Genomic DNA, 10,481 nt, shown 5'->3' with positions numbered 1-10,481 from the left:
TAGCGCTCGTATTAATATAAGAGACGCTATAATAAGGTCCCTATTAAGCTTTAAAATCTTCTTTATTAATAAGTACCCCTATAGCTCGTTTTTTAATAAAAGTAAGCTAACTATAAGCTATAGTTAGCTAATAATAGCGCCTAGTAACGCCCGTAGCTCTACTACGATATTAGGAAATAGTAGTCCTAGTAGTATAAGGACTTATGTCCTATTAGCCTCTTTTAGTACTTACTAAGTACGGATATCTTCCGTCTTCCGCAAAAGGGCATTAGCTAGTACGTTCTCCTTCCCTAGGTAATAGTAAATCTAAAAATTAAAGTCTATTAGCGTACTAGCCTAATAGGCTTATTATAAGTTAAATAAGCGCTTAGTTATAAAGAATAGTAGTAACTAATAGTTTATAATAACGTCGAACTTATATTTATAGCTTACGAGCTCCGCGCGCTATTCCTCTAAGTATAATACTATCGCTAGTATTTTTTTATTATAAATAGTATAATTAAGCTCTGCGCCGCTTATTATTTTTAAATAAAAGGCTACTAAGTATTATAACTTATTATCCTTTTATTATTATAATAGCGCCCCGGCGTATACTAAGTTAAAAATATCTATTTTTAACTACGTTAGTAACTTTAGTTTAAAATAATAAAGGATAAGCGCCGATATTAGTACTAGTTTTATAACTTTAAAGGCCGTCTCGTAGCCGGCGCTAAAGTTAAAAGGAACTCCCTTACCTATTAGCCTCGTAAGGGGCCTAGCTAGGCAGCCGTAATTCTTTATAAACCTCCTATAGAAGTTATAGAACCCGAAGAAAGACTAGATACTTTTAAATAATATAGGTAGTTTTTAATCTCTAACTATAAAGACTTTCTCCTCGTCCGGCTATATACCTTTTATTAAAACTACGAAGCCTAAGTACTTTATAAAAATAACGCTAAATTCGTACTTCTTAATATCTACTTATAAGCTTACTTTTTATAAGCGGTTTAGTACTTTAATAACGTACTCTTAGTACTAAAAGGGGTCGTTAGAGAAGATTAGAATATTATTTATATATACCGTATAAAAGTCGTCTAAGTACTCTATTAGTATTTTATTTATATATTATTAATACGTAATAGGCCCGTTATAAAGCTTAAAAAGTACTATTTTATACTTATACGCCCCGTAGCGGGTTCTAAACGTCGTTAAGTCCTTAGAGGCTAGGTTAAGTTAGATATAGTAAAAGGCCTATTTAATATTTAGCTTAGTAAATACCTTCGCCCTACCTAGCCGCGCGAGGGTCTTATTAATAAGTAGTAATAAGTAGCGGTTTTTTTTTATAACTTTATTAAGCTTATAAAAGTTAACGTAAAAGCGCAGGCTACTATTATACTTCTTTATAAATAGCGTCGGTAATACGAAAGGAGTATTACCTAGCTCGATAAATCCCTTTTATAAGTACTTTAGTAAATAGGCCCTTATAGCCTCTAGCTCGGGTACTAACTACTTATATAAAGGGTAGTAAGTTAGCTTCTCCCTACTACTATTTAAGAGCTCGATTTTATAATTATACGGCCTATAAGGCGCTAGTATGTCGCTAGTAGCCTTATTAAAAACGTCGGTCTAAGGCCGCAAATATTTTAATAAGTTCGTCGCTATAAGGTTACGAGTAACTTAGTCGTTATTATATAAGGGGTCTACTTCCTCCTTCTTATCTTTTATAATATAATTAAGCTTATAAAGTAATATAGAGCCTATTTTAACGTCGTTCTACCTTAGGTTTTTTTTAAAAGCGGGAGCGCTAATAAAAGCAATATTTATTTATATTATTACTAAGTATAGTTTTTACTACTTAGCCCTCTTTATAAGGGTAATACTAGTGCCGTTAAGGGCGCGTTCTATCTTCCTCGCATCCTTAGCCTTATCTAATCGCTATATTTAACGGGCTATTATTTTTAATAGGCGTAGTAATATCTTAATTAGTATGCCCTTTGCCCGCTATTATTAGAGCTTTTAATTATAGTAGGTTATATCTATTTTAAATAAGTCCTACTAGCGGTCGGCGTCGATTTAGTATTATACGTTAATAACTTCTAGGGTATATAAGTCCTCGATATCCCTAATAATAATAGAGGGCATCTCTTATAATAGTAGGTCCTTAGGCTATATTAAACGTTAGTAGTAAATATTAGGGTTTACCCCGTAGTATTTAAACTACTTCTACCCTAGGATTAGGTCGTAGCGGCCCGTATTAAACTAAAGGAGGGGTGCCTTTAAAAGGACCCGTTAATTAATATATAAGTTAGCGGTCTATACTACGTTAGTATTATCTAATTACTCTTTATTAAATTTAGTAATAGGGATTAGGTATTATAATTTACGAAATAGGGCTACGCAGAACCGTTATAATAAAGGGGTTACGTAGTTATTTATAAATCCGTACTTATTAGTTCCCGTATTAAGTAAGGCTCTTAAGTAAATTCTATATCTATTAAATACTAATGTAAGCTCTATCTCAAGGGGCTAGCCCCCTACGAGATCCTATAGGTTTACTGTTACGAAGGTAACTTTGTTTACCTTATTATTCGCCTTATTATCAATATTACGTAAGCAAACTATATACCATATTAATCTACGATTTCTGTAGATTATTATAGGTATTGATTATGTAAGCAATACTGCTTATATAAGCTTACGTGAGCAATGGAAAGTACTGGAAGGTAACTGAATAATCTGGAATTTACTCGAGGCGGAATTACGTACTACGATTACGCATTCACTTACGTATACGCTTATTAATTATATCATAATTAATAAGCAATGGAATATTCTAGTAGGAGGTTTTTATGCCTATATGTAGGCGTGTATTTGCCTACTTAGACCTTTCGTTAAGCAAGCAACTTCTTATATAGTAATTCAACTATATTACTCTCTTTATTACAAAAACCTCTTTTATATACGCTTATTTCCCCTATATTCATATATTCTTACTTCTATATGAATATTCACTTTTTATATTCTTTATAAGAATATCCCGCATTACCTCGTTAAAGCTATACGTGCTAGATATACTAACTACTATTAGCGCCTAGACGACCTAAAGATAAAAGACCGGGTCTTTATTAATACTTCGTATTAAAAGTCCGCTAACGTAAATAAACTATAATAGCTATAAGCTAGCCTATAGCCTATTATTAGTACTAAATAGGGGGGTATATAGGTCGTAGAATTATTAGTACGTAGCCGGGTATACCTAGTTTTTTACCTAAATAAGCTAAGGAAGGCTACTAACGACTTATTACTTAGGTAGAACTAAGAGCTGCCGCTACTAATTACTAATAATAATAATAAGCTAGAGTACGAGGTCTCTAAAATAGTTAAGTTATGCTTATATAAGGGAAAGCTATAGTACTAAGTAAACTAAAAAGGATACGATATAGATTTAATATAGTACGACGTAAAGAGCTTTAGGTATATACTAGCGGCGCTATAAGCGTTCTATTATTAATACTTAATTACTAAAGGTCCGCTACGGAACTTAAATATATAGATAAAAACTGCCGTAGCTAGTAATTCGCTACTACCGAGGGACGATAATAATACGATAGTAGTAATTACGGCTATAGATTTACTAAAATAAGGGGTAATTAAGAGGTTTATTTTTCGGCACTATGGACAGCGCCCTTTAGTATAGAGGGGGGGGTAATATTATAGTAGTAGGTATCAGGGCCCCTATGGGCCCCGTGGCTCAGCCTTAGGCTACGAGGCTAAGCTCTTAGTAATTACGTAACGAGCTAGACCGCTGGGCCTAAAGGGCTAGCTCGCTAGCTTCTGCCTACTGTTCTGTTTTTTCTCTCTTTACGTTAAGTCTTTAGTTAATTAGGTTAATATAGCAGCGTTCCGACCTGCCTTAAGTTCCCTTTCGTGACATATACGTCTTAAGTTACTAAGCTAAATATATACGTAATCTCCTCGAGGGTCCTCGTGTGCGTTCTAAAGGCTATTAATTTACTAAAGGTCTTATATATACATTAGCCCTATATAGGGTTAAGTCTAGACTTAATTATAATTAAGAAATTAAGTACGGCGATCTCTTTACTAATTTTTAAAATATTATACGTTTTAGCTTAAAAATAAGCGGACTACTACTCCTTATATTAGTATTAGGGGTTAATTCCGGTCCTCGTTTTATTAAGGGCTTATTAATATTCCTTTCGAACTATATTCCTTATTACTAATTCGGGGGGCGCAAATTCTTATTTTAAATATTTAATAATTTACTATATACTAAACTTAACGCCGTTCTTAATAGCTTTTTAAAATACGTATTTATATAATATAGCGTTAACTAATTTTACTAATTATTAAACGAGGACTTTAATATACGTATTAATAGTATTACGTTTATAAGCTATAAGTTACTTATATTTAGTATTAAGCTCTTATTATTTCTAAATACTCTCGAGTATATAAATCCTTTTTATAAGTACGGTATAAAGATAGATTTATTTATATAAAATAAGTAGTATAGCTAGCTTTATAAAAAAAAACCCGGCTTAGTTCTATAAGTTATTTATACTTAAGGAAGTCGAAAGGTTCGTACTAGGAGTTATATTTAGAAGCTATTAATAAAGGATTTCTTAGTTTTTTTAGTCGTTCTTAAATACTTTATAACGGGCTTAGTAAGCTCGTAGTTCTTCTTTATTACGGGTCGTAACTAATTATCCGAATTCTAAGGGTAAAGTAAGCGCTATAAAGGGGTTAAGGAATGCGTCGGAATTTAGAGCGTCTAAGTTAACGTACTTCTAAACCCCGATGCCCTTACTTATAGCGTAAAGTATATTAAACTATTTAATCTAACTATCGTAGCTAGTTAATTTAGCTTAGGCTAAAGTGGGTATAAGTAAGTCGGTTATTTTAAAGAGATCGTAGGAATCGTATTAATAAGTGCGTTATCGTGGTATGGGGTCTTAACTAAGAGCTGGGCTCATAACCGTCACAAAAAGCGGGCCCACTCTATGTGGGCAGCATTAACCACATCCATATCTCGTGACACATTGCACTTCAACCACGTCTAATTTTTCCACGTCGTTACGGTTGCCACACCTTTTGACACTTTGAAGAATTCTTTCTCTCCATAGAGCTGCACATCTAAATTGCAAACTCATACTCTGATCATAAATCTCCAATCATGGACCAGCCTCTCACTGAACTCGCCGTCAAGCACGGCACGGACAAGCATAGAGAAGGCAAGGTGGCCATCACTCGCCAGGGCACCACCATGGAAGTCGGCGGACATCTATACGCACCGCACTACGACTTTCACTTTGGGCCCTTCCGGCACCGCGAGATCAACGTCCTGGAAATTGGCGTGGGCGGGTTCGAGGACCCTAAAGCCGGTGGCGAATCGCTGCGCATGTGGAAGGAGTACTTCCCCAAAGCGCAGATTGTGAGCCTCGACTACTACGACAAGACGGCGCTGCAAGAGGACCGCATACGCATCTATCGCGGCAGCCAAGACGACACGGCTCTTCTGAAAAGAATGCATGATGAGTGCGGCGGGTTCGACATCATTGTCGACGACGGGAGCCATCGCTGCGACCACGTCATTGCCTCGTTCAAGATCCTGTTCCCGCTGTTGCGGAGCGGTGGCATCTATGCTGTGGAGGACCTGGAGACGTCGTACTGGAAGGTCACTGGTGGTTCGAGCACTGACCTGAATGCGACGACATCGTCCATGGGGTTCTTCAAGAGTCTACTCGACGGGCTGAATCACAAGGAGTTTGAGATTCCTGGGTACCAGGCGACGTACTTTGATAAGCATATTGTGTCAATGACCTTTTACCACAACCTGGTTATTGTATACAAGGGCGAGAACGACGAAGAAAGCAATGTGATGGTGGGCAATCAAATGCCAGAGGCGTTGGCAGCTCTGTACCCAAAGTTTGACTGGTTGAACGCGACTTAAACGAGCTTCTGTTAGAATAGAAGATCCCATTCTCCGTATTAAACCAGATTTTCTTTTTGGCTCATAATGAAAACGCGACTTTAACCTCGTAACCAAAGAATGAAGTTGAATGGCGCACTACTTCTCTGAAGTTGGCAAATGTACACTTACATTTCCTTCCGTGCTCTTATTCCTTAATCAGACAATAAAACGAAGAGGGTTACATGGAATTCATCTGCAGCATTTCGAACCTCTCATCCAGTACTGTTCTTACAATAGAGTCTACTCGACTCTACTCTCTGGTGGAGTAGAGATCTACTCTCAGTCTTGCGATGACTGAAGAAGGAATCATGTCGGTGAACCCATGGCGCCAGGCATGGCAACCATTTTCGGACCATAAATATCCCCGCTCACCTCACATCTGGTGATTTGAAGCCGCTGAATTCTACAGCATCAACCAGACCTCTAGAATACTTCTCATTGCACCATGACTGCCCCGGAATCTCTGCCCACCACCCACAAGGCACTCAAAGTATCTGGGCCTGGACATGTCTACGTGTCCGAAGATGCCTCAGTACCTTCACCAGGCCGGTCGGAGCTGCTCGTACGCGTGGCATGCGTCTCGATCAACCAGGTAGACTGCAAGTCTGCCGACCTATCTCCCACACCCGGCGCAACCAGCGGCACTGATTTCTCTGGTGTTGTAATAGCTCTAGGCAGCGACGTCGACGCAGAGGCTTGGCATGTGGGCGACCGCATCATGGCCGGCATCTTTGGAAACAACCCTCTCCGGCGGGATAACGGTGCGTTTGCCGAGTATGCCGTTGTTCCCGCGCGTCTGGCCTGGAGAATTCCAGCCAGCATGGACCTTGCCACCGCTGCTTCCCTGCCTGCCGCCTTGGCCACCGTCGGACTGTCCCTTTTCCAGTACATGAAGATGGCGATGCCAGACAATACAGAAGGCGCTCTGCAGCTCGGCTCCAACAAGGATTCAGCAGCAGCATCAACTACCACAAGCTCGGCATCCTATGTGCTGGTCTATGGAGGCGGCACGGCCACAGGGGCCATGGCGATCCAGGTCCTCAAGCTGATGGGTCTCACCCCCATCACAACGTGCTCGGCATCCTCAGCAGCAAGATCCATGGAACTCGGCGCCGCGGCGACCTTTGATTATCGCTCGCCCAGCTGCGGCGCCGACGTCCTGAACTACACGCAGGGCGCTCTCACGCTTGCTCTCGACTGCATCTCGGACTCGAACTCCATGTCGACGTGCTACAAGGCCCTAGGTCCCGCCGGTGGTCGATACGTGGCTCTGGACCCCTTTCCCCTCCGCGGCCACACGCGCCGCAGCGTCGAGCCGGATTGGGTGTGCTGCTACACGCAGTTCGGTCACGATGTGGCCTGGGCCCCGCCTTTCGACCTGGATGCCCGTGTCGACGACCGTGTCTGCGCTGAGGCGTGGTATGTTCTTGCGCAGCGGCTGCTGGACGAGGGTCTGGTCGTACCGCAGCCGTTGGAGGTGCGCCGCGGGGGTTTGGCGGGCGTTGGCGAGGGTATGCAGGAGGTGCGGAGAGGGTTGATCAAGGGCAAAAAGCTTGTGTATTCTGTTGCCGAGATTGCGGTCTAAGTCTTGATTAGTTGAGCTGAGTGAGTAATTCTACACGTATCCGTAAAGCTCCCCAGATTGAGGCTGTAGGTGTAAGTGGAGGTCAAATCGTGATTGCCGGATGTGGGGCCGAGAGCAGCCCCGCCGAAATGCCGAAAGAGCCGGAAGAACTACCGCCGCCTGTGTGTCTGATTTGAAAATCAACGGTGACAATGCATGAGAAATCAAGTCTCGTCGGCGTCTTTTCAAATAAGTTTGTGATACTTTTGTTTGCCCGGAAAGTTGAATCCCATCATCCAATAGGCAAATCTCGTCCTAAGATATGGCGTTTTCAAGTTTTTGGTTCAAAGTACGAAATGTATCACGACAAAAGTTGACATGATATGAGGCATGTAGCTTCGAGGATTTCCAATTAGAACAGCGTTCCGGAACCCCCGAAGCACAATATTCACACCTTTCAGTTGCCGAAAAATGTAAAGCGAAAGAACAGACAACTGCTTGGGCAGCTAAATCCTTGTAGTCCAAGTGGGCTTGTACTCCGTATGTGGGCATAGTACAAAGTCAACAAATACATACGCAACTCGCCTAATGTGAAAATCTGACAAGTCAATTTTTTGACCATTTCATAAATAGACTTCAAAGACTTCCCACCTTCTTCAACATCTCGCAACTCCACATCATATGCCGGGACAACCAAATACCCTCGTCTTTGTCCACCTGAAAACTGCCCACAACTCTTGACTCGGTCAACACTGTCTTTACGAATCCGAGCTGAACTTCCCTCAAAGTCTAAAGATCACTCATCTTGGCTGGGGTGATGCGGGCCAGCAACTTGGGCTTTGACCAAATAGAGTGCGTCTTGATATGGAGCCAGTCCTCCGTCTCCGGCGTCAAGGCCAGGTCGAAGTCGTACAGGAATCTGGCAAGGACGCCACGGATCTCATGCAGGGCAATGTTCTTACCGATGCACGTCCGGGGCCCCGTTCCGAAAGCAAGCCAGGCGACGCGATTGTCGTACTTGTGGTAGGCGGCGTAGTCGACTTCGGCGAGGAGCCACCTCTCCGGGACGAACTTGGCAGGTTCTTTCCAGTGGAGAGTTGAGTTGGACATTGTCCAGGCGGCTACGGCAACTTCAGTCTGTGGGCATGTTCAGGTTAGTTGGAGTACTTCGTATCCACGTTACCAGCATAGAATCTGGCGGTCTGGGGAGGATGGGGCTCGAAGCACATACCTCTTCAGCAAGAAAATCATCGCAAACCTGGTTGCCTCCGGCCGCAATCTCTCGCTGCGTTCCTAGTCCAACCTGGCCACTTGGGTAGACTGAAGTATAGTCAGAAATTGCCCGTTACTAAGGGAAAGGACAGATCATGTCGGAAAAGTGCTCACATCTCAGAGCTTCCTCAATGACAGCGTTTAGGTAAGGCATCCTCTGGACAACCTGGCTGTTCAAGCTCAACCTGTCCGGAATATTACGGATCTCACGAAGGAGTTTCTCCATCTTGTCCGGGTTGCGGAGAAGCAAGTGCGTCACGGTCGTCAGGGTAGTGGCTGTTGTCTCCGTCCCCGCCACCATCAACATGTTGGCGTTGGCGTTCATGAGCGTGCGGGACATGGTCTCCCCTGGCTGCTTGAGGACATGGCCGAAAATGTCCGGCCTCCCGTCGTTGCCCTTCTCTAAGCGCTTGGCGACGAGATTGCTGCAATGTTGCATGTGCTTGGCGGAATCCTGCAGCATACCCTTGGGCGCGAAGAGATCGAACAAGAATCCACCAAGGGGATAGGCCTTGATGACAGATCTCTTGTCTGTAATGACACCCAAAATATTAGCCTTTATATGCCAAAAAAGGGGTTGAAGAGGAAGGACGAACTCAAGAGCTTGTACATGACGAATACAGCCGGAACCCACGAGGACTCGATTCCAGTCTCGAGCTGGCCGAGACCCTCGCCAAAGGTCAAATCACCCATGACATCAAACGTCATGAAGTTGTACAGCGTAGCAATGTCCACTACGGTCTCGCCGTCGGCACTGGCGGCAATATCCGCACTCACCCGGCTCATGAGCTGCTCAACGTACTTTTGCACAAGAGGCTCCTGTTCCTTCCACGCCCGCTCGCCAAAGGCGGGGTTGAACTGCTTGCGCTGCGTCGCGTGCCCAGCCGTGGTGGGCTCGAGGGCCATGGGCAGACGGCCGCTCGGCATGTTCTTGACGGCGCGGTCGAGGTTCTTGACGTTTGGCTTGGCGTTGCCAAACTTGTGGCCGTAAATGTCCTTCCAGGCGCGGGGGTCGATGAAGCTCAGGCGATTCGGACCCAGACGCACCGTCTGACCATACTTTTTGTGCTGTTTGGCTTCCCATTGAAGGATAGATCCTTTGGTGAAGTGGTATGCCCACACGGTGCTAGTAAGTTTGCAGAGGAGTGGTCCTGGGTGCTTGCTGAGGGGATGAAACCAGATGCGGTAGATGGAGATGCTAATGAGCCAGGTAAAGAACAGGGTGAGGACGGTCGAGAGGCCTAAGATGACCGGACTACCAACTGCAGCTTGAGATAGCTTCTCTTGCACCAGAGTTGGGACGGCACTCCATGCTGCCTTTGCTACCGTCTCCAGCGCCGATGGCGTTGCGTTCATGTTCGTCCAAGTGACAGGGGGTACAATGAATATCGAAGGGACGAGTACGTTTGAAGGTCATCCGAAAGGCTCTTGGATGTAAGTTGGAAGAAGAAGATGCTCTAAATTACACGTAGAGGCTGGTAAAATATACCCACCCAGCCATGAGCGAACCGACGAGAAATTATGTGATTATGGCAAGATCCGGCACAACTTCTGCAACCGTATTGATTCCTGCTTGACAACCATGGTCGGATAGTCCTCAAGTATCTCAATTGAATTCGTTCGGTGTCCAGGATGAGTCGTGGCGCAAGATTCTCTCAACGTCAAGGCCTCGCT

General features: G+C 43.5%; 3 protein-coding genes across 3 annotated transcripts; 2 read left to right on the top strand and 1 right to left on the bottom strand.

Annotated features, from left to right (window-relative positions):
* Positions 1–5,173: 5,173 nt before the first annotated feature.
* On the top strand, positions 5,174–5,950 carry CLUP02_05708 (hard-surface induced protein 5; the record flags this gene model as incomplete). The annotated part of the gene is made up of 1 exon (XM_049284714.1): positions 5,174–5,950. One exon carries the CDS (start codon positions 5,174–5,176, stop codon positions 5,948–5,950), a length of 777 nt encoding a protein of 258 aa, XP_049141857.1.
* Positions 5,951–6,416: 466 nt separating this feature from the next.
* Positions 6,417–7,556, top strand: CLUP02_05707 (alcohol dehydrogenase GroES-like domain-containing protein; the record flags this gene model as incomplete). Its single annotated transcript, XM_049284713.1, has 1 exon — positions 6,417–7,556. One exon carries the CDS (start codon positions 6,417–6,419, stop codon positions 7,554–7,556), a length of 1,140 nt encoding a protein of 379 aa, XP_049141856.1.
* Positions 7,557–8,324: 768 nt separating this feature from the next.
* On the bottom strand, positions 8,325–10,163 carry CLUP02_05706 (uncharacterized protein; the record flags this gene model as incomplete). The annotated part of the gene is made up of 4 exons (XM_049284712.1): positions 8,325–8,672; positions 8,767–8,855; positions 8,922–9,338; positions 9,404–10,163. 4 exons carry the CDS (start codon positions 10,161–10,163, stop codon positions 8,325–8,327), a joined length of 1,614 nt encoding a protein of 537 aa, XP_049141855.1.
* Positions 10,164–10,481: the final 318 nt, after the last annotated feature.

This window comes from Colletotrichum lupini, chromosome 3 (assembly GCF_023278565.1).
Source record: "Colletotrichum lupini chromosome 3, complete sequence".
Lineage (NCBI taxonomy): Eukaryota > Fungi > Ascomycota > Sordariomycetes > Glomerellales > Glomerellaceae > Colletotrichum > Colletotrichum lupini.
Note: the sequence above shows the minus strand (reverse complement) of the source record. Positions and strands in the feature narration are given on the sequence as shown.